The following is a 24,095-nucleotide window of genomic DNA, read 5'->3' on the forward strand; positions in this document are numbered from 1 at the left end:
ACCTAGTGGTAATGCAAACAAACTACAAATATACTTGTGTCAGTATAATACACCCGCATATTACACAAAACTTTATATTTGTTATAAAATAAATTGTTCTTATTTTTAGTTATTTAAAAATCTTGTCATATTTTAAATCATTTTAATTTCATCTTGATGTCCCTTTGGAAGTCTTTTGAGGACCCCCTAATTCAAGGGTGGGCATTCCTGGTCCTGGAGGGCCACTGTCCTGTAAAGTTAAGCTCCAACCTGAAAATTCCAATCAAAGGCTTCAGTATGACTTGAAAATTACATTTAGGTGTGTTTGATTAGGGTTGGAGCTAAACTTTGCAGGACAGGGGCCCTCCAGGACCAGGAATGCCCACCCCTGCCCAAATTGGACCTGGCTGCCAGGTTGGGAAACTGTGGTAGCTGTCTGGGGACAACTGTGTTCCTTTTCTGACATGTTATTGACTTATATGACATAATTCAATATGCATTTATATTTGTGTTGTGTGTTTCAAATACGCAAGTAAATAACAGACGTAAAATTATAAAATCATTTTTGTATTTATTCAAAAGTTTGACAATTTATCAGTGCAACAATCGAGCAATAAAAACCTTACAGTGATCACACATAAATAAATACGTGCTTTAAAGGAGAACACAACATGGTGATGTTCAGGTTGTTCAATATGGGAATGCCTATAATGGAGCACTAAATAATCTCACTTTAGCATCAATAAAGCATATATTTGATACATTTTAAAAGAGGACAGCCTATATTACACTATACTAAATACAACCAAATAAAGCCTTTTTTTTTTGCAGAAGAACATTATTCAGGCAAGTAAGCTGTTTCATGATCTTACACTTGAAATGACAAGTTACACTTAAAGGTGCAGTGTGTAATTTTTAAAAGGATCACTTGACAGAAATACTAACTAATATACTAAACTATATTATCATGGGTGTATAAAAACCTTTTAATAATGAACCATTATGATTTTATTACCTTAGAATGAGACGTTTTTATCTCATACACTGAGGGTCCCCTTACGTGAAAGTCGCCATTTTGTGCTGCCATGTTTCTACAGAAGCCCTTAACGGACAAACTTTTTTACTAATTTGTCTCCGTCGATGACAAGTTTTTCTTGTGGCAGCTACCGTAGCTTCTCTTCTCTTTTCTCAAAAGCGAGGGAAGAGCAGTGGACTGAGCCATTGGTTGCAATTTGCAACCTCACCACTAGATGCCGCTAAAATTTACACACTCCACCTTTAAATGAGATTCTAAGCAACATATCTTCCATTATATGGGCATATTCCAAAACATTCCTGAACAATTGTTTAAACTGTGCTTTTAGGGGTAATGAGTTGCTCTAATGAGGTAATGTGTTCTCCTATTAAATCCAAAATAATAAATATTATTTTTTCTACACGAAAGAACATCATAAAATATGACTAAACAGATGAGAAGTTCAGCCTGAGATCTCTGAGATTCTCATCATCTTTGGCAATTTGGTTCCTCCAGAGCCTGTGTATAATGAAATTAAATGCAAACAAGCTTAGCTTGATATTTACATATATCAGCTAGTTATACTACAATAGCTTGAAGCTAAAATTGTTAGATCAACAGTATATATGCTACTAATACCTTATTACTTCAATGGAAGGACATGACGGGAGGCATTTGGCAATCTCTATGGCTCCTGTTGTGGTAATTTTATTGGCCTCCAGGCTGTAAAGCAGTAATTTAACAATCTGAGCATGCTGTACATACAAAAGATATTACCAAATCTTTTTAGCAGGCATCCAGGTACTTACTCAAGTCTCTTCAACATTGTACACAGAGGCAGAATCTCAGCCAGTTTTTGTGCCAGCATATCACCACATTCGTTCCATGACAAGCTGAAAATGAGATGAACTTTATAAACCAGAGGCGTCTTTAAAAAACCCACGAGGTGCAGTCAGACCCATTGCTTAAATTCAGAATGCATAGTACAGTTTAATGGGTGGGCCATTTGTTCCCAAGCATATTAAGTAGGTTGTAGAATTTAGTTTTTTTCTCTCTTTTTTGGTGCATGGACCCCACTATTTTTCATCTTCACCTATTTTCATCTTTGTTATTGGCATTATTTGTTCTCTTTTCATGTTTGAAATGCATAAACAAATCAAGAAAGAAGACTTTAGTGCCCCCCTCATCATAGTGACACATACCTGACATCTTCTATGGATGGACAATGTTTGAGGGACAATGCCACACCAACCAGATCTGAACAGCCAATTGAGGTCAAGCTAAACAAACAAGTATTACACTTAATTTCAGCATACAGCATTACAGAATGTACTAAAATATGATACAATTTATATTGTATGTGGTTCTGGTTGTAATAAGAGGTTATTTCATGTATTCAGTGTCTTACTGTAGTCTTTTCAGTGCCTTCATGCTGACCAGACCCTCACAAAGTGCCAAGGATACTTTAGGACCAAACTGATTCTCTGACAAACTAGAAATAAAGATAGTAGTAAATATTCACAGTCACTTGCTTCATCTAAGCCAACCAAGACATCATAATCAGGTGGCTTACTTCAGGTCTGAGATCTGAGACAGTAATGGAAGGACTTCTGCTAGTTTAGCAGCACAGGCTTGACCCAGTTGGTTTTCGGAGAGCCTGTAAAATACATTATAAAAAATGTTGACTGACTTATTCTTCCACTAGTATCACATGATGGGAGTTCTTGACTATAATTTATGTAAATATATTTACTGTAGTTTCTGAAGAGCTCTGCAATGTGATAAAGCCTCTATCAGTCTTTCTCCAGCCTGGTCGCTCACACTATTGTTTGACAGACTGCAAAAACACAAAATGAACAACACTGCAATAAGGTTTTTGTGATGAAAGAATAAAAGGCAGAATAGAAAGAAAAACATGTTAATGTTTATGTATTATCTAACTGTTTCCACTAGATGGCAATCTATCACAAGATTTAGTCAGGCAATGCTTCTCATCTCACTTTAATATTCTCAGTTCGGTCCACGAGGAAATATGCTTCACAAGCTCGTGAGCTCCACTATCTCCCATTCGCCAGCTCTCCAACCTGTAGATGCACAAAAAGTATGTGACGCTGTCTGTGAAATTCAGGATTAAATCTCACAGTCTAATTATAAGATTAGGAGCATCAAAGATTGATTTCACTTCAATTTTAATCTTTGACATGACCAATAACGTTATCAAGGTTATATATTTCAAAGAATGTCCTTTACATTTTGATGATTTACAGTGACTTTAGCTTGGTTTTCATATACTGGGTCCCATATAGGGAGGGACTGCATGCAACACTTACTCAATCTCTTCCATCTGTTTAAATCCCTGAAAGGAAGCCAGGAGACAGAGTATACCCGTGCCATTTACGAATGTCTCAGATGTTTCCACACTTATGTTGTTTAAGCTGAGCAAAACGAAACCATGAACAAAACAATAAAATACATGTTTAAATAAAATGTTTTTTTTAATGTACAAGTCTTGGTTGAGCATACCAGTATCAGTAAAGTCATTTATGCCTATTTGTTAAATAAAAATAGTTATTTACCTGAGCTTCCTAAGTGAGGCCATACTGTAGAAGCCCTCGGCCAAGATCTTAATGCCCTCTTCATTCAGTACCAATGAGTCCAGCCTAAAAATCAAGTGTTAATGTCTTATAATTTTGAATGCAATACAGTATGTATGTATGTATGTGAATACAATTTTCAACATGGTTAAATGCTAAAAATTAGTTGGTCAGACACTCGAAAGTCATCACTTTATTTTGTCCCAGTGTTTTTCATTTTGCGGGTAGTAAAACAATTGAAGGATTAGTCCATTTTCTTAAAAAAAATCTAGATAATTTACTCACCATCATGTCATCCAAACTGTTGATGTCTTTCTTTGTTCAGTCGAGAGGAAATTATGTTTTTTCAGGAAACATTCCAGGATTCTTCTCATTTTAATGGACTTTAATGATTAATAAAGATTGTCATTTTTGACAAGAAAAATAAAATATGCACTTCCAAACCACAACTTTTCCTCCTCCTCCGACTGTGTGACGAGCCAGCGCGACCTCGCGTAATTTCGTGTTACATATAACTCATTTTAAACAATAAACTGACACAAAGACATTAATTAGTATCGTTCGACATACAACATCGGGACGGTCCTCTTTCTCCACACTTGTAAACACTGGGGCGTAGTTTCGCATACGTCATCTGTGACCTCTTGACGTGATGACGTTTTACGCGAGGTCGAGCTGGCGCGCCACAATACCGGAGGAAGATGAGAAGTTGTGGTCCAAAAGTGCATCTTCTTTTCTTGCCAAAAATGACAATCGTTTCACTAGATAAGATTTGAGATCGTTTAGAGTCCTTTGAAACTGCAATTTTAAACTGCATTAAAACTGTAAAGTATTGGGGTCCATTAAAGTCCATTAAAATGCGAAAAATCCTGGAATGCTTTCCCCAAAAAACATAATTTCTTCTTGACTGAACAAAGAAAGATATCAAAATTTTGGATGACATGGTGGTGAGTAATTTATCTGGATTTTGTTTTAAGAAAATTGACCAATCCTTTAAACTAAATGTCTATTACAATTTAAAGAATGTTTTTACTCTGCACGGCGTGTTGAGTGGAACCAAACTGACAGTGGAGATAGACCCGTACCTACATACAGACGGACTTCAAATTAAAATTCTGATTTGAAATGCTAAAGTCTCTTATGGGCAGTTTCCTGCCAGGGTTTAGATAAAGCCAGGACTAGACCTTTAAGTAGTATTTTACAAACATACCTTCCAAAAACCACTACTGGTTTGCATCTTGACACAAAACAATAGCACTGATATATTTTAAGATATGTGAGTGCAAGCTGTTTTCAGTAAACACAGCTTAAACATGCATTAGTCTTGGACTAGACTTTAGCCCTGTCCGGGAAACCGCCCTATAATTTAATTATGAGATAAGAAGCATCAAAGTTTGATTTCAAAGTAATTTTACTATGCTTTTAATCTTTGACTTTGGCTTGCTCAGTCAATATTCAAGACATCAAGGTTAGAATGGTCTTTGAATTATGTATGGGATGATTTATTTTATGTGAAAAACAGTAAAGACTTTTTACAGTAAGGGTCACATATTTGGAAAGATAATGAACAGCCACAGTATATAACTATGGGTGCTGTTACCTGATCTCTACCAGAGAAACACATTGCACCAGACCTTTGACCAAGTCACATCCTCGAGCTGCTGTCCAACAGGAGACCTGAGAGAGACTGGACAAAATAATACAGAGCGTATTATGCACTGTACAGCGATGCCATAGAAGAACCATTTTTGGACCAAATTTATTTCATACCTTTTTATAGTCTAAAAACCCTTTTCTCACTATAAGGAACCATTTGGGAAACATACATAAAAGTTCTTTGGATGTTAAAAGTTCTTTATAAAAACATTCAGCCTAAATTGGTTCTTTTATGACATCGTGAAGCACCTTTATTTTTAAGAGTGTCTAGGTCCTCTTTTTCCCTCCGCTATCTACACATCTAATGTTTATTTCTACCATAGTTGACTTTGGATTGGGTTTTGGTCTTCTTATAACATTAAAGCATGATTTTCGGCAAAGCTGCTTTTTAAAAAAAAAATCTGGTTTGTTTTAACCCATGGTTGGGTAAAATATAGATAACCCGTTGGAGCCAGTGGTGTAGTGAACAGTGCTCCGACATATGGTGCAAACGCACTTCCGGCGACCCGAGTTCGAATTCCGGCTCGAGGTCCTTTGCTGATCCTATACCCCTCTCTCCACCCTGTACTTTCTGTCGTCTCTCAATTACTTACTGTCTATCAATAAAAGATTTTTGTATATTTTATACAACAATGGGTTAAACAACCAAGCATAGGCTCGTCCCTTTTCGACCCAACGCTGGGTTGAAAATAACCCAGCATTTTTTAGAGTGTACAACGAAAATGACTTGACAATTCCAAAACAGATCTATGTAGATCTTTATAAAAACACACAAAAGGGGACTTTGCTAATAACAAGTACAGCTTTTACAAAGATATTGGCAGCATTTAAAATGTTTTTTTCTTACTTGAGGGACTTGAGATGTGGCAGATTTTGAAGAGCCCTGCCAAATACTGTAGCCCCATTGTCATCCACAACAAGCTGGGACAAACTAGATGATCAGAACAAGGCAAAAATGTTCAAGAAGAATGTATGTCAACAGAACTAACAGATTGAAGTTAGACATACAATATTATTGTATGTCTACACACACCTCAGACTCTCAAATGTTTGTGCTTTTGGTAATGCTTCCACAAGTATTGCCACCTCATCTTCAGCTGCTCCTTTCAAATCAAGGCTGTGAAGATTTTTTTTAGATATATTGGTTGTTAAAATAATTTACAGTATACAGTATTTGTTGTAGCTACAATATATATAATAATAAATCTACATCATCTGATTAGTCATGACTAAGTTACTTACATGAGGTTCCTGAGACTCACTAAAGACGGAATGACTACAGAAAAAAACTCAGCACCTTTTCTGTCCATTTTCAGCTGAGAGAATCTGGACATAAAGAAACACATTTTATTTAAATAAGATGCATTTATATACAAAAACCACCATATACACTCAACTAAAGGATTATTAGGAACACCATACTAATACTGTGTTTGACCCCCTTTCACATTCAGAACTGCCATAATTCTACGTGGCATTGATTCAACAAGGTGCTGAAAGCATTCTTTAGAAATGTTGGCCCATATTGATAAGATAGCATCTTGCAGTTGATGGAGATTTGTGGGATGCACATCCAGGGCACGAAGCTCCCATTCCACCATATCCTAAAGATGCTCTATTGGGTTGAGATCTGGTGACTGTGGGGGCCATTTTAGTACAGTGAACTCATTGTCATGTTCAAGAAACCAATTTGAAATGATTTGAGCTTTGTGACATGATGCATTATCCTGCTGGAAGTAGCCATCAGAGAATGGGTACATGTTAGTCATCAAGGGATGGACATGGTCAGAAACAATGCTCAAGTAGGCCGTGGCATTTTAACGATGCCTAATTGGCACTAAGGGACCTAAAGTGTGCCAAGAAAACATCCCCCACACCATTACACCACCACCACCAGCCTGCAAAGTGGCAACAAGGCATGATGAATCCATGTACTCATTCTGTTTACACCAGATTCTGACTCTACCATCTGAATGTCTCAACAGATATTGAGACTCATCAGACAAGGCAACATTTTCCCAGTCTTCAACAATTCAATTTTGGTGAGCTTGTGCAAATTGTAGCCTCTTTTTCCTATTTGTAGTTGAGATGAGTGGTACCCGGTGGGGTCTTCTGCTGTTGTAGCCCATCCGCCTCAAGGTTGTGCGTGTTGTGGCTTCACAAATGCTTTGCTGCATACCTCGGTTGTAATAAGTGGTTATTTCAGCCTAAGTTGCTCTTCTATCAGCTTGAATCAGTTGGCCCATTCTCCTCTGACCTCTAGCATCAACAAGGCATTTTCGCCCACAGGACTGCCGCATACTGGATGTTTTTCCCTTTTTACACCATTCTTTCTAAACCCTAGAAATGGTTGTGCGTGAAAATCCCAGTAACTGACCAGACTCAGACCGGCCCGTCTGGCACCAACAACCATGCCACGCTCAAAAATGCTTAAATCACCTTTCTTACTCATTCTGACATTCAGTTTGGAGTTCAGTAGATTGTCTTGACTAGGACCACACCCCTAAATGCATTGAAGCAACTGCCATGTGATTGGTTCATTAGATAATTGCAGGTGTTCCTAATAATCCTTTAGGTGAGTGTAACTTACTGTACTCATAACTTACTTTAAATTCTGCAAGCCGTGACATTTCTGCATTGGAAGTAATAACGGACTGAGATGGTGACCTTCTGTGCCACAGTCATCAAAGCTAAATAACAAGACAAACAAATACACACAACATTATTTTACACATTATACATTATTTTTGAAAATATATATATTTCAGACCACAAAAACAGTAGTACAAAAACACAACCTGATGGATCTCAGAGTACATAGTGCAAAATCTTTGTTTTCAGCTCTGTAAGAAAGGAAAGTAACAAAATGACATTTGTAACTGAGCTTAAATAGTAACATATTGACTGTGCAAACATAATTTTCACAAGTTCTAAGACTTACACAGAAGCAGAATGAAGACTGGAATCGGCATCTATAATAAGATTAATGGATGCATGCTTGACCCTGTTAAAGTTAAATTGAAATATGGTTTAGTCTCATCATTTACTAATCAATTTACTAGTGTCTTCACAATCATTTATTTATGCATTCTTAATGAAATTCTAGCATCTATGTTTACATTTATGGCAAGGAACAGTTCATCTACAGACAAGTTGATTCATACACACATTGGGGGGAGGGCAATTTGACAGCTCTAATTCACCTAACCAGCATGTTTTTGGGCTGTGGTAGGAAACCAGAGTACCCAGAGTAAACCCATGCCGAGACAGGGAGAACATGTAAACTCCACACAGAAAGGCCTCCTGACCCAGCTGGTGAACTAATTTCCCACACAACCATTTAGAAATAAATGATTTAGCTAGGATAGCTGACAACACAGATAAAGGCAAGTCCAAAATATTCAAATTTTCACAGCCAGTAAATGTGGATGAGTGAGGGTACAGATTTTTAAAATGAAACGAGGGTAATGCAACCACACAGGAAGCCTTTGTGGTTAATTGCCTAACCTACAGTTAACACATACTTTATATACATTCAAAGGATTCAGTGGATAATACTGTAAAGGAACTCTTTACATCTCTGCCACGATATACAAAGTCATGCAACAATTTATAGATATATGAAATGGTAGGCTTGTAGTTTTCTGTTAAAAGATTCATCCTTATTGTTTTGTGGATTGTGAAATACCACACCTGATCTCTCCAATGTATGATTCCAGATTCAAGCAGTTACCAAGAAGACTGACAACAGCACTTCCCGTCATCCAAGGCTCTTCAATCCTAATAAATTCATAATCAAACATGTCACTAATCTCACCATATAAACCATATACTGGGCATGTCTGCATACCATTCAAGATTTACTTTAATTCTGTTTAAAAAATCAGATGTTCTGACCTGATGTCTTTGTGTTGGCGATGACAGCTGAGCTGCTTCACAAAATACTCAGTCTGCTCGAAACTCAGACCATTATTTCTTAACTTGATAGGAACAGAAAAAAGTCAATAAAACATTGTGAGTGAACAACAACAAGTACTTTGTGAAATGGACTCATATGTGACCCCGTCTGTGAGATATCAAGGTTATATTGCATAGGATGACTTTATGTAGAAAACAGTCAATCACAAAAAATGACTTTAGCTGGTGTTTCACAGACTGCTTCATATTTGACATCATGAAAATCACTGTAAAATCATTTAAGGGCATTCTTACTTGATAGTTTGTATTGTGGATAGCTTGGCCAGGCAGTCCATTAAAGAAAACAGGCCTTGATTGTTAAGTGAATTGGATGACAATCTGAATTAGATAGGAACAGCAATCAGAATCAGAAAATAAAATATAAATCTGTCTAGTAAGTGTGTTATGTGTTTGTAAGGTTTACTACTGTACAATTCTGTAAGGATGATGGGGTCAGAGTTTAAGATATGACTGTCTACATAGTGCTATAACTCAGAAAAAATACCCAACCCACTCTAAGGTAAGCAGTCTGGGGCATCTCTTCAGTATTTCCACAAGGGTCTGTAAGTGGTTGACCTCAAAACTGCATTCCCTTAGTCTGCAGCGAAGACAATAGAGAGAGGAAGTCTTAATGCTTTCACTTTTGACTTAGAATAAGTCACGTGACAATTTTATTGTGGTTTTATGTTGTGACGCATCATCTACATTTCGGAAATTACCTGAGAGTCTTGCCGTTGACATGTTCTTGCATAAACTGAATGAGAGACTGATCTTCAACTCCGAGACTAAAAAGCAAAAAAGACGTTTTGATAAAGTTAATCAGACTCTAGCAGTCGAAAACCTACAGGATATTAAACCCATAATTGACAATGATAGCTAAAAAATATGTCAGATTATTTTTGTAAGGAAAACTTAAAGGGATAGTTCACCCAAAATTGAGTTCTGTTAAACACAAAAGACATTTTGATAAATGATGGTAAGCTCCAATGGCGGCTCGTGACTGCTCTTATGAGGGGCGCAAATTCAAAATATGTGTTCGGAGTGTCATGTGTGTTGCTTGTGTTTTCAAAAAATGTGTTTGTTGCATCATGTGACCCATGTGCATCCCGTGTTTTGTCAAAATAAGTGCCTGCTGCACACGCGTCAAAACTGTTTATGAAAAAAGAGACGCTCGCGTTCACAAAATACGCGCAAGACACTCCCTTAACAGTAAACTCTGATTACGCATGAGATTATGCGAGTATCTGGCAAACGTGAGCGTCTATTTTATCTTAAACCCTTTAGACGGATCTGCAGCAGGCACTTATTTGGACAAGACACGTGATGCACATAGGTTCACTCGGCGCACCGAACACATATTTTGAAATTACGAACCACACACATGACAGGCTACTATGTGCTTAACATCATTTATCAAAATATATTATTTTGTGTTCAACAGAAAAAGAAACTCTTACAGGTTAAAAACAACATAAATAATTAAATAAATTTCATATTTGGGTGAACTATCCCTTTAAGAGTAAAGCTCACTGGTAACATTTTTAATTTAAAAACCGTGCGAAAGCTTTTACCTGACTTCGACAGCAACCACTTTTTCACAGGTGTTCATTGAGTTGACCAGATGCAGTGCCCCCACTTGCGTCATTCTGTTGCCATTGAGGCTGTGAAGGACCACCACAAGTAAACAAATCCATATTGTCAATTACAAGCAAATCTTTATAAAGAGTTTGGTTCCAAAACGCGATAAACGGCATTAAAAAAATATAGTTACCAAGATCAGTTTTCTACCGAGCCCCTAAGGTGAAAAAATTTAGTTTCATGTGCTCACGTGAAACTTTTGCATGCTCACGTGAAACTTTCATGTGCTCACGCGTAACTTCATGTGCAGAATTTTTTTTTAAAGTTTCTATCGCATGCGCGCACGATAGTTAACTTCATTTAATTTTTTCTCCATGTCCCTTTAGGGTCTCCATATTTTCTATCAGGCTAGTATTAAAAAGTAAATTCTTAATTTTACACAAAATTCGATATCCACGGTGTTATTCTGTCATCTTTTCTCCCTTTTTCCCCAAAACGCGATAAACGGCAGTCCTCCTTCTCTGCAGAATGCAATAAATTCGCATAACAAATTGCAGCACATCATTCCACGCACTGTAAACAATAATGACGACGCTTTGAAAACACACGGAATGCTAGTTTTCCTCATCTACTTTGTTCTTCGCGATAAACAAAAACAAAATAATACCTTTGATGGCATTGATAAACCTGTGGTGGTTTTTGTGGCAAAGAAGAAACGTAAGCCACTCGGGTGAAGGAAAAATGCCGACTGTTGCTTTTTCTCACACGACAGCATCAAGCTTCTGTCATGCTAACACACTGACCCCAGGAGATCTTATGAAAAACGTTCCATTATTTTATGCGAAGTCAATGAAAATCGAGCAGGACCAAAACATTTTACATGATAGCTGTCAAAAAAGGATGACAGCAGCAATGACATTGTTCTTAATATGATAAAGTAAGTGTTTTGATTAATGCCATTAATGTTTATTTTTTTAATCAGGGTATACCACTAGTCAACTAAATTAATTTAAAATGGTAAAGATGAATGCACATTTATACATTGATTCAATAGATTTATAGCATTTTGGGGAAAAACAATCAGTTTTTATAATAAATCTTTGAAAATCAAATTATGGAATTTTTAATGTTATTATAACCTAAAGATGCTATGTGAAAGTTTGTACCAGAAAATAGTGGTTTTCATCTTGTAACTTTCTTGGTATAGAAAACACATTTTTACCAAAATTAGTCGAAATGGATTTATTGCGTTTTGATACCAAACTCTTCATATATAATGTATTAAGTCCAAGAAACTCTTTTCTTACCTCACTGAGCTGGAGATCTTTAGTTTTGGCAAACAATCCACAAAACACTTCACTCCCTCATCCCGAAGAAAGTTATTGGACAAACTAAAGCACAATAAATGAAAAGTAATATGACTTCTTTCAACAATTAGAAAATGAAGTTTGAAGATGAGAAAAACTCTTACTCAAGTTCTGCTAGGTGAGGACAGTCCTCCAGTATCCTCGAGAGCTTTTCAACATTGGTTTTGTTTAGCTCATACTCCACGAGCCTGATAAAATCACACAGGAAGGGCCAAAATAATTGGTTGATACTAAAGGTAAGCTGTCAATGTTATTGTGGCGTGATGGTACTCACTTGCAAACTGCTGCCTCTGCCTTGACAGGGACGAACTTGATGAATGCTTCTGCCTGATGCCTGAGAATCATGTTAGAAACAACTTTATAAACATACACATTATATGTAAAAGCATTGTAAAACAGAAAACTATAGTAAAAAAAACTACCTGAGTTCAACAGCTGTGACACGCTGACAGTCAACAAGAGATCTGACCAATGACAGAGCCCCATTCGTAGACATGTCAACATGATTTAAGCTGGAGGACAAAGTCATCTTAAATGAATATCAGATCATTTATTAAGGAAAAAACACAGCTGTATTAAAAGGGACATATCTTGAAATGTTTAAGTGCAATAATTGGGTCACCAGTGCTTCTATCAACCTAGAAAATGTTATAAAGATCAACCCAGTAACTTAGTTTTGGTAAACCATTCTCTGCAGGCATGTGAAAAAATAGGTAATTAAAATTTGGCTCCCCTTGTGATGTCAGATGGGGATAATACCGCCCCTTAATCTGCACTATCCAACCACGGCACTGCCATATAGTGCAGATATCAGCTCATTTGCATTTTAAAGGCACATTTTTGCTCAAACCTACAAAGTGGCAATTTTAACATGTTATAATAAATTATCTATATGGTATTTTGAGCTTAAACTTCACATACATACTCTAAGGACACCAAAGATTTATTTGACATCTTAAAAAAAGTCTTGAAATGTCTTATTTAGCAATAAGCACATACTTCAGTAGTTGTAGAGAAGACATTTCTGGAAGGATCGACATCAACTTCTCAACAGACTCATTTGACAATTTTAGATGGGAGAACCTAAATAATGCAAATAAACAGTGAGGAAGAGCAAAACATAGATGATGTATACAAATTTTTATAGATCTACAGTAAAGTTTACCAAAAAACGAAGAGCCACTTACTCAATATCCAACAGGTCTTTACACTTAACCAGTTGCTTACACAGTCTGGTCATGTAGGTAGGTTGGATGTCACTATTGGTTAAACTGAAAAGACAAAAAAGGAAACACCCAATGTATACATTTAATGATAAAAATTAAATTAATATATTAAATCAAATGGTAACACTTTACAACTATGTTGTATTTGTTAACATTAATAAATGCATTATCTTTAGTTAATGCCAATAGAATCGTTCACGTTAGTTTATTGTGTAATAAGCTAATAAGCTGGTGTGTGGTGGGTGTTCTGGCGCAATATGGCTGCCGTCGCATCATCCAGGTGGATGCTGCACATTGGTGGTGGTTGAGGAGATTCCCTCATTCATATGTAAGCGCTTTGAGTGCTGCAGAAAAGCACTATATAAATGTAACAAATGATTATAATTATTATTAATTATATTAACAAATGAAAACCTCAAAAGCTGCTAAACGCCATTTCCGTTAAAAATGAGATTTGATATGATATTAACCAAATACTCTCAGCGCGTATTATACATTCATCAAATACTCTCGCTTTAAAACGTCAGGCTATTAAAAGATAACGATTTGTTGACAGAATATTTTTTTTAACTGGATGAACGACACAGCAGGCACTTCAAGGTGTATTTTTATCTCGTGAAAAGATGTTTAAGGAATATATTAGGATAGTGATGAATTTCTGAGCTAGTTCATGTTAGCTAAGGCGTTAACTAATGTTAACAAATATTGCAAAGTCTTACTAATAAAAATTTTGTGTTGTACCTGAATGTTTTATGCAGATGTGGCCCAGGATCATTTAGGGCCAGTTGTTTTGAAGCATGTCTGTGTTAATAAAGTACATTAGTAATCTATTATACTTTACGTCAATGTCACATTTACCAAAAAATGAATGCAAGCATTCTGCTGGTTTTAGTACCTTCGGCTGGTGTCAAACCAAAGAACCAAATTTTCCTTTGCATTTTCACTATTGAGAAACATGCTGTTAGTATATTTTAGGCCAAACAACACAACAGTTACTTTTGACAAAAAAGAGTTACCTTGCATCCACTTTTCTCAGGCTCTTCTGCGTACAGAGAGCAGAAACAAGCGACACCAGCCCATCCATATCAACCCCATTTTTGCTGACACTGTGACAGTTTTGTAAAGAAAAAGCAATTTTAGTGGAAGTTCCTTTGTACATACAAAAAATGCAATATTACAGGCTAACTGTAAGATCTAAGTGTGAATACAACAAACAAAAGCTATAAGCTCAATGAGCTGCAGAGGAACATGGAAACTTACTTGATCTCCTGAATGAGTCCAAGTTTAGGCAGAAGGTCTAGAAGTTTCTTTAAACCTTTGTTACCCAGCGAGTTATTGGACAAACTGAGAGAACGAAAATAAATTATGTGAATTATTCTTATGTGTATAAAGAATTATGCATGTATCAACTAAATCTGATGTGCTCTTGTTGACCGAGACTCAAGAAGTTTGATTTATTGTGCATTTTGATACTTACTCTAAAATGGTTAAGAAGCCTTTGAGTTTTGTGCACAGGCTGGCTACATGAGCACAGGTGATGTTACACTGTTTCAACCTAGAATGAAATGATAAACCAAATGTATTTGGTGGAGTAGTCAAAATAACCAGAGAAACAGAGGGTTTAGAAAATATTATCCTTCAAAACACTGGCAGTGAGTGTCAATTTCAATGTAATTTGTAAAAAAGGCACATCATTTAGCTGCCGCAGTAAAACTGCACATGGTCAAGAGACAGTGTAGGTGCACATCTTAATGTTATGCTTATTGACCTCATTGGTTTACATGAGTGGAAAGTTAATTCAGGTTTTTTAAATGTTGATCCAACAACAGCCAAGTAAAAACCAGACATGCTGCATCAAATCTCTGATATCCAAAATTAACATCTCAGTGATGGCAGGTGCATAATGGGTATTTTTCAAAACACATAACATTATAACATTTGCCTTTTAGTAGTTCACAGTGCACTAGGCCACAAATGTATGTGTATATGCAAGAGTAGGACAAACCTTCAACCACAAACCCTCAGTCTGTGACCTAAAATTATGTTCTCAACTTATGCAATGTATAATCACATGATCTAATATGTGATGATTCTAACAGTCTACTCCGATGTTTTAAAAACATATGAAGAGTTTGGTTCCAAAAGGCAATAAACGCCATTTTTGAAAAAAATTAGTTACTGCCAGAATCAGTATTATATCAGGTCAGTATTAAAAAGTAAATTCTTAATTTTACGCAAAATCCAATATACGCCGTGTTATTCTGTCATCTTTTCTCCCTTTTTCCCAAAATGCAATAAACCCCACTCCCCCTTTTCTACAGAATGCCATAAATCCGCTCCACAGATTACAGCGCACACCATTCCACGCAATGTAAGCAAACAATGGTGGCGCGTTGAGTACACGGAATCCTAGTTTTCCTCATCTATTTTGTACTTCGTGATCAACAAACAAACAAAAATAAAATAATACTTTAATAGCATTGATAACCTGTGATGGTTTTCTGTGACGGGAAAGAAACGTAAGCCATCAACATCTAATAATTTACGCAAGAGGCACTCGGGAGACGGGTGCTTGTTTGCCCGGGCCGACAGCATCAAGTTTCTGTCATGATAACACATTGACCCCAGGGATCTTATGAAAAACTTTCCATAATTTTACTCAAAGTCAACGAAAATCGAGCAGGACCAAAACATTTTACAGCTGATCGCTTTGAAAAACGTTAAGGGACGACGTCAAGTATAACCGCAGCAATGACAGTGTTCTTAATATGACAAAGTAAGTGTTTTGATTAATGCCATTAATGTTTATATTTTTAATTAGTGTGTACAACTAGTCAACTAAATGAATATAACATGGCAAAGATGAATGCACATTTATATAGGCTATTGATTCAATAGATTTATAGCCTTTTGAATAAAAACTTGTCATGGATTTATTGCATTTTGTGGAAAAAATAATCAGTTTTTATAATAAATCTTTGAAAATCAAGTTATGGATTTGAATTTTTTATGTTTTTATAACCTAAAGATGCTATGTGAAAGTTTGTAACAGAAAATAGTGTTTTTCATCTTGTCACTTTCTTGGTATAGAAAACACGTTTTTACCAAAATTTGTCAAAATGGATTTATTGCGTTTTGGAACCAAACTCTTCATATGTACTCTTTATAAAGTCTAAATCCTAGACTCAGATTTATGTTTGATTTATCTAAAAAAAGAAAAAAAACGGCAATGAAATATTGAAGGAGGCATCACTTACGTTATGCTCTTTTTCGTTTGACTCAGGTCCACACGTTCACTAAAAATAAAAAGGTATTAAAACATTAAAAACATGCTTTATATTAAAGACCATTGGTTGTAAGGTGTAGCACCTTACAATGAAGTGAAATATATAGTTCTTATCAATAATATAATATAATCAAGTAATAAATGTTTTTATTGGATATATTTTTGGTATATAATTGACAACTATAAAACTGAAGTTATTGTAACCTTCCATCGTCCCAAAGTCAATGTTTTTTTAATAGGGTTTTGGTTAAACTCCTTAAATAAAATCTTGGGTTAGCATATTCCCAAGGTATTATCATGTTTTATTCTCTGACATAAAACACACTAGTGATTTTTAAAGCTTTACTATGCGTCCGAAACCGCCTACTTCCATACAATATAGTAGGCGAAAAGCAGAAGGCGAGACGAGTAGTATGTCCGAATTCAAAGTATTCCAAAAACAGTAGGCGAAAATTACCCGGATGACCTACTACTTCCGGCAAGATACCAAAGTGTTCATTCGATGGACATTAAAACACAAATACATATATAAAACATGTTTCAACGTGGTGAATGTAGCACGCCCAAATTCATTCAAACTATCCATATTCATGTACTGTTTAAACTGTTTATGAGTTGGTACTTCATCTAATTCCCTACAATATACGATTTCGGACACAGCTCATGTCTTTAAGAGGGCAGTTGGTATAGGCTTTTTGGCGAGGGAACCATGTGTCCCTCTTACTTTCAGTTTGGCCTACAAAAATACGTCATCCCTGCGGCACTCATTTTATCTCTTGATCAATCCTTTTAGGGTTATACTGCAAAGCACTGCAGTGACTGGCCAAATGTGCATTGCAGACAATGAAACCACAACAAATTTGTAACAGGAAACAGAATATACATAAATGATCTTTAAAGTTAACACATCTTTACAAACTTGTTTGCAATCACAGTGACTGTTGTGTTGTTAATAACTGCACTTGCGGTCTCCTAGCAGTCAGTACTCACCAAATTGTGTTACGGTTTTGTGAAAAGGAAATGTTGATCTCCTTATTTCCTCTAAAAACAATGGAGAATATCAAACAACTGTAAAAACATTATGCAACAGGCAAATCAACCCATTCGATAAATATATAGGGATTTTAAAAAAATAATGTTAAATGTTCAACTTATATATGTTTTATATGTATCTGTCAAGGAAAGAACATCCAACGTACTCAACATGAAGTTCCTGTACAGAGGGACAGGCGGACATCTTTTCAGTAAGCATGAGAACCCCTTTTGTAGAGATGCTGTTTTTTCCCATTCTGGCAAAAATGACATGAATTCAGTTAACTAAATAAGTATTGAGATACAGTGTAGATGATAAAAATATTCAAATGTATCAATCCCAGATTGCTATGTTTTTTTGCATAGATAGTATCCATTATACTGTGTGTACAAATAATCAAATAATATCTTACACAATAGAAGTGATGTTGGGTAGTACAGATAGTGTTTCCGCAATCTCTTGTATACCATCATCTCTCAAGGAATTATCACTGACACTGACAGATAAAAAAAACACTTATTGACACAAGGTAGATGACTGATGTATCTCATGACTGACATATACGACAATCTAACCCCCCCAACCCTCTACATCAATCTTTCCATTGATTTTCCATTACGTTGAGATGGAACGAGCAAAATGTAAATAATTATTTTACACAAGAGAATATTTTAACAACCATATATTTGCATTGTTAGCATATGATTTAAAAAAAAAGTTGAATAAAATTGAAGGGGAACGACTGATACAGACCACCGATAAAATCTGTTCTGTCCTTGCCAGTCTCAATAAAAAGCAAACTCAAATATTAGAAAAAGAGTGGACAATGTCATGCTTAATATGAAATTTCATTCTATAAATCACATTGTAAAAATGGTATTACTTTAAATGTGTGATATGTGGACAGTCCTGTAAAGTCCTGGCAAGTTTAATGGCTCCAGTGTCAGTGAGGCCTCCACTGATAAAACTGTAAATCACAAACAATACAAAGAAAATATTGTGACAGAATGCATAATGGACCCAAAAGATAAGGTAAAATCCTATGAAAAATACATAAACTCACTCTAATCGCCTCAAGGAATGTAGTTTTGACAGGATACCGCACAAAGCCTCCGCAAACTTGTCATCGTATTTCCGACTCCGGAAACTTTATAGGAAATAATTTTTTTTCCAAATAAATACATCTGCATGATCTGCTTCAGTGTCATGCTTCACAAAAAAAAAGTTAAAAATACTCACATGAGGTGATCCACATTTTCAAAACTAGGAAGGATTTCCAAACAATCAAGGTCAATAGAACAGCCACCAAAATCCAAACAAACAGTCTGATCTGCAGCAGCGGTCACAAATGCCAGGGCCTCCATGTCAACAGCGTTGAGTCTGATATTTCGCAGTTCGAACTGGGGTCTTGAACCGACAGCTCTTGCCAATGCAGCATCTTGTGTCTCGTGAGCACATCGACAAAGCTCAACAATTTTGGGACCCGTTTGACTTGCGCTTCCGGCTAAAGTCCGTAAAATGCCTCGTACAACACCCTGACGCTTTGTTACCCAAGCCGTGGCACCCTCCGTCCCTTTCAGCTGGACCAGACTAGCGGTGCAGGCCTCAGCTGCAAGACCGCACACGTAAAGATGAAGAGAATCTGTGAAGACTGATTTTGGATCAGTCTTGGCGGTCCAGCGTGTTTTCAAGTTAAGTTTCTTTTTAAGTTGACCATCTGTGATGCTTTGACTGGTCATGAGATGAAGTGCGGCTAGAAACTCCTGCATAGTGAGGTGCATGAATGTAAAACCATATCCTGAGGATCCATCTTCACATGTTAGCTTCACACGGGACAAAATCCCAGTTCTGACACCAAACTCCTGGAGGTCTGGAGACACTTCTGTTGCCATGAAAACTATGCTGCTTTTCTCCAGTCCGTTAAGAGCGAGCTGGCTCATCTCGATAATTTTTGTTTTGTATCTCTGGAGCAAAGGTGTGCCAGACATCTGCCCCTTACTGATGCGGCTAAGGAAGGCAGACAAGATCTGAATGTAAATTTGGGTTAAGGACAGAGGTAACTGTAGATTACCATGAGCTCCGTTGCTGGAGAACAGATAATCCATACATACACAGCAAATATGACAGAGTCCAGGAACGTAAGACATTGAAAGAAGATGACGATTGTCCATCAACAGGTTTACAGCTTTCTGTTTAAGTTCATCTCCCTTTTTGTGGAAGTACTGCTCAGCGTACTCTTTCACACCCAACCGGTCAAACCCCAACAGCTCGCATGTTATAAAACCAGGACTCCCGAACATGTCCGTCACATCTCGTGGCCTACAGGTGACCAACACAGTACAGTTTGTAAGGATTTTACGATTGCACAATCCAGAGAGGAGATCTGGCATTGGCAAGGGGTTGTTTGAATCCATAGGACTATGAAGCTTTTCTGGATTAGTAAACTTGGCACGAAACTCATCGTAACCGTCGAATATGAAGCAGACTTTTTCAGGATTGGAGAAGATGAATGCAAACACGGCTTCACCCTGCTCCTCGTCACATGGAGGGTAGAAAAGAAACAGCAGTTCTTTCAGGGACAAATCCCGTGACATGAGGTTAAGCTGACGGAATTCCAGCAGGAAGAGTAAATGAATGGATGGGAAGAAGCCGTTGGCCCAGCTTTGGCCGAGGCAGTGAACCAACAAGGTCTTACCGGACCCAGCCTGGCCCAGCAGCACAACAACTCTGCCATAAGTTTGTAAGAGAGACTCAACCGACACTTTATTTTCTGATAAAGCCTCATCTCCATCCTGGTGGTCTTGAGTGGTCCTGTCTTTTGTCCGTAGAGGGTTTCTGTGCCTTAAATAGACCCATGTCTCATCCAGACGGATGTCCTTTACCACAGTTTGCGTCACAGTCTCATGTTTCTGCAGCAGCATGGATTTCAGTGCATCTGTGTAACTCTCTAAATGATCTAAGTAAGAAAAGCAAAACATTGCAATTAACGTAATTGAATATACTGAATATTTTTTAAAGGTCCAGTGTGTTTTTAGCGGCATTAAGCAGAGAGAGGCTACGGTTGCTGCAACACAAACATTTCATCATGACAACGTGGGGACGAAATGCGCCCTGATGAACATTTTGGGGCTACTGTATGGCGGCGAGTATAGCGATTCCAATGCTCTGTATGGTGATTAAAGGACAAGTTCGGTATTTTACACTTTAAGCCCTGTTTTCAGGTTGTTTATGATGAAATAGAATTGTTTTGACTGAAATTTGGACATATGATGCTGGCCCGCGAATTTTCGGGTGTTTGTTGTATCACCTCCCACCTCTATAATGGCTGCATAGGTGCACTGGAACAATCCTTCCTAAAATGCATTAAACTTTCGTTTACAAAGACGTGAAACTCACCGAGTGGTCAGGGGTGTTCACTGATATGCTCACACAAAAATCGCTGCAAAAGATGCTTTTCAACAGGTGTTTTAGCATTCGTTGTAAACTTGTGGACCTATTTTTCCAGACGCCTCACACCCGTATATTCTTCCGCTGAGAGCTTGAATAATAGACACTCCTGCCCAGTTGGTGGCAATAATCCGCCTTTGCCAATTGCAAGAATACAAACAACGTTCCCGGCGCGGAGTAATACCGTACCTCACAGCACATCTAATACAAGTCAATGGAGTTGGACAAAAACTACGATATAACCTGTTGGAAAGCATCTTTTGCAGTGATTTTTGTGTAAGCATATCAGTGAACACCCCTGACCACTCGGTGAGTTTCACATCTTTGTAAACTTAAGTTTAATGCATTTTAGGAAGGATTGTTCCTTTGCACCTATGCAGCCATTGTAAAAGTGGGGGGTGATACAACAAACACCCGAAAATTCTCCGGCCAGCATCATATGTCCAAATTTCAGTCAAAGACGTTCTATTTCATAATAAACAATCTGAAAACAGGGCTTTAAGTGTAAAATACCGAACTTGTCCTCTAAACATCTAAAATGATCTTTATTTGTAGGTTTTACACAGATATTATCTGTTAGTCTTCAGTGAAAGTTTGGTTAACTGTTAGGGAAAATATCTGATGTGCAACCTTATTCTTGCATGACAGTAGCTGTCTGCCTCAATGTCAATCAAACATTAAAAGAAAGAAAAAAGTGTAAGATATATTTTTCCTATAGATATTGTTTTTGACTTTGTGTGCCAAATATATTAGTTTTACCAGTGATTTTAAGGTATGGATGCAGTGATTTTGTTTTTTATACATCATACATCGTTTTGAAGTTGTTTTAATAGAGAATGTGAAAATATACATAACTCATTTTTATAAATAGCTCATTTTGACTCAACATATTGCATTTCTGTCAAGAGATCCTTCTAAAAGTCTCACATTGCATCTTTAAAAAATAAATAAATTAAATACAATCATTGGAGATACTATTTAAGATGAAGAAATTTAACCGTGGATTTGCTCTGAGGTATAAAATGATTAAAAAAAAGATGGGTGTGTTACTTTAAGAAGATAACCTACCTAGTCGTTGACGTTTCACATTATGTGATGGTGAAGATTTATCAGTGTCACTTGTATTGAAGTTTGGTCCTTCAAAGCATGAAAGTGAAAAAAGATTTTCTAAATAATCAAAACTTAAAATTCTGTAACATTCATGCACTTTTAAAAAGCTGGCTACCATTAAAGAATACTTTCACTTTCACTTTTAACAATTACGAGCTAGAATAAACTCTAAACAAGTGACATGCACACATTAATGTTAAAATCAGGAATTGACCATAACTTTTGATATTAACTGCATATATTAAAAGTATTTTAGTACGCATAAACAAGATACAAACTGTAGGTTTATAAAACAAGTACAGAACATGACTTACCACATGCACTTTCTGCCACAGATACTAGTGTGGTTTCAAGAAGCAAGGGAATGTTGTCGCAGTAATGCAATATAATGTGAAGAAAACGTCTACATACAGAAGAATCTGAAGTTTTGAAGTAATGTACAATTGCTGTAACTCGATCTCTGGTATCGAGTGAGCGTAACTGGTCTTGTGTCCTGACATCCACCAAAGCCAAAATCTGATCCAGAACATTGCTGTTCTGATCACGGAGTAACTCCACTAAAGCACTAGCCTCCTGTTCCACCACTGCCAGAATGCCTCCGACCCAGTCCATCCTCCATCCTTATCCATTAGCTGAGGGGAAAGATGATTCATTTATTAATTTCTATGTATGAGAAACTTCTGTATTCGTACAGCTATAAACCCACGGCATACGAAATGGTGCATGTAGCCAAAGTGCACTGGCTTTGTTTGCCAATGCCAACAAAATGGGGAGGTTCCACAACAGCCATGTGCATGTGTATTATTATCAATACATTAGTTTAAGTTAACTGATTTAATACAAACTCAATTGTTACTATCAAAAGTCCTTAATTCTTCAAATACTAAAATAATGGATTGCTCTTCATATTTGAAATGCTTTTGAAATGGGCAAGAGCAGGTTATAGTGTAGTAAGTTATACCACAGATAAAGTACTGTTCTGGAGTTTTGGGGTTGTGATAAGGTCACTGTTGTTATCCTTATGCTAAAGTAACATTGTTTAAATAGCTATGTTTAAATATGCATACTAAAGCCTTACAGTGCCTTTTCTGACTGTAGTCCTGGACACGAGCTTTGTTGTAAAGACATGTATGTCATATGATATGAATTACTCTAAGCGGCTTTGCAGCTATATTCAGTATATTTTAAACATAAATGTATTTAATTTTGGAAGCACTCACCGCTGGTGGTATAACGCATCGGTGCAGTATTGGAGAAAATGAAACTAACCATGCCTCTTTGGTTTCGATTTCTCTTATATTAATGATCTAGAGAAACATTACTGCGCAGCTCTGACGCGGTACGTCTTAAACAACCCGCCAATATTTTTATTCGGTAACATTAAACATTTGACTTTAATATAAAAATATCACTTTTACGATTGGAGCTCACGAGGCGTGCCGCTATTGTGTATGAGTTTACCCTTATTTTGATTTTCAGACAAACCGACGACATAAATATAAACAAAAACAGCTTTTTCTATTCGATTTTCAAATAAATAGCTAACGTTAATTTAGGTAAATAAAAAAAATAGTGAACTGACCATATTTCTGATTATGAATTGTTTTTAAAGAAACTGCGATGCTTGTTGTTTTAACTGCATTGATAGCTTTTTCTAAATAAAGCAAACATTAGCATTTTAAAATGTAATAGACATAACGTCATACATTTAAGATTTATAATGTTCGTAAATATACCATCTGAACTACACTGGCTCAATAACCAAGACAGTAAAAGTCTACATGTTATGACGAATTGCTCTGAACTCCCGAGTAAGTTACCTTATTTTCAGATTTGTTTGATAGGGT

General features: G+C 36.6%; 1 protein-coding gene across 2 annotated transcripts; it reads right to left on the minus strand.

Annotated features, from left to right (window-relative positions):
- Positions 1–530: 530 nt before the first annotated feature.
- Positions 531–23,626, minus strand: nlrc5 (NLR family, CARD domain containing 5). 2 transcript variants are annotated; one of them, XM_073853623.1, is made up of 44 exons: positions 23,469–23,624; positions 22,563–22,880; positions 22,207–22,275; positions 18,931–20,647; positions 18,755–18,838; positions 18,575–18,658; positions 18,104–18,187; positions 17,858–17,947; positions 17,649–17,699; positions 16,630–16,668; positions 14,850–14,927; positions 14,633–14,716; positions 14,389–14,478; positions 14,268–14,315; positions 14,114–14,173; positions 13,334–13,417; positions 13,146–13,229; positions 12,569–12,658; positions 12,421–12,480; positions 12,251–12,334; positions 12,087–12,170; positions 10,773–10,862; positions 9,921–9,986; positions 9,716–9,799; positions 9,455–9,540; positions 9,142–9,223; positions 8,938–9,024; positions 8,186–8,248; positions 8,043–8,087; positions 7,851–7,934; positions 6,487–6,570; positions 6,278–6,361; positions 6,092–6,175; positions 5,189–5,275; positions 3,571–3,654; positions 3,325–3,429; positions 2,995–3,078; positions 2,748–2,831; positions 2,568–2,651; positions 2,403–2,486; positions 2,197–2,274; positions 1,804–1,887; positions 1,634–1,717; positions 531–1,513 (listed from the first exon to the last, which is right to left on the minus strand). In XM_073853623.1, exons 2-44 carry the CDS (start codon positions 22,858–22,860, stop codon positions 1,441–1,443), a joined length of 5,232 nt encoding a protein of 1,743 aa, XP_073709724.1. In that variant the 5' UTR covers positions 22,861–22,880; positions 23,469–23,624; the 3' UTR covers positions 531–1,440. The 2 variants fall into 2 exon arrangements, with proteins under 2 accessions (XP_073709724.1, XP_073709725.1); XM_073853624.1 differs by lacking the exon at positions 14,268–14,315 and having other exon boundaries at positions 23,469–23,626.
- Between the last annotated feature and the right edge of the window lie 469 nt (positions 23,627–24,095).

Source organism: Misgurnus anguillicaudatus, chromosome 15, assembly GCF_027580225.2.
Source record: "Misgurnus anguillicaudatus chromosome 15, ASM2758022v2, whole genome shotgun sequence".
NCBI lineage: Eukaryota > Metazoa > Chordata > Actinopteri > Cypriniformes > Cobitidae > Misgurnus > Misgurnus anguillicaudatus.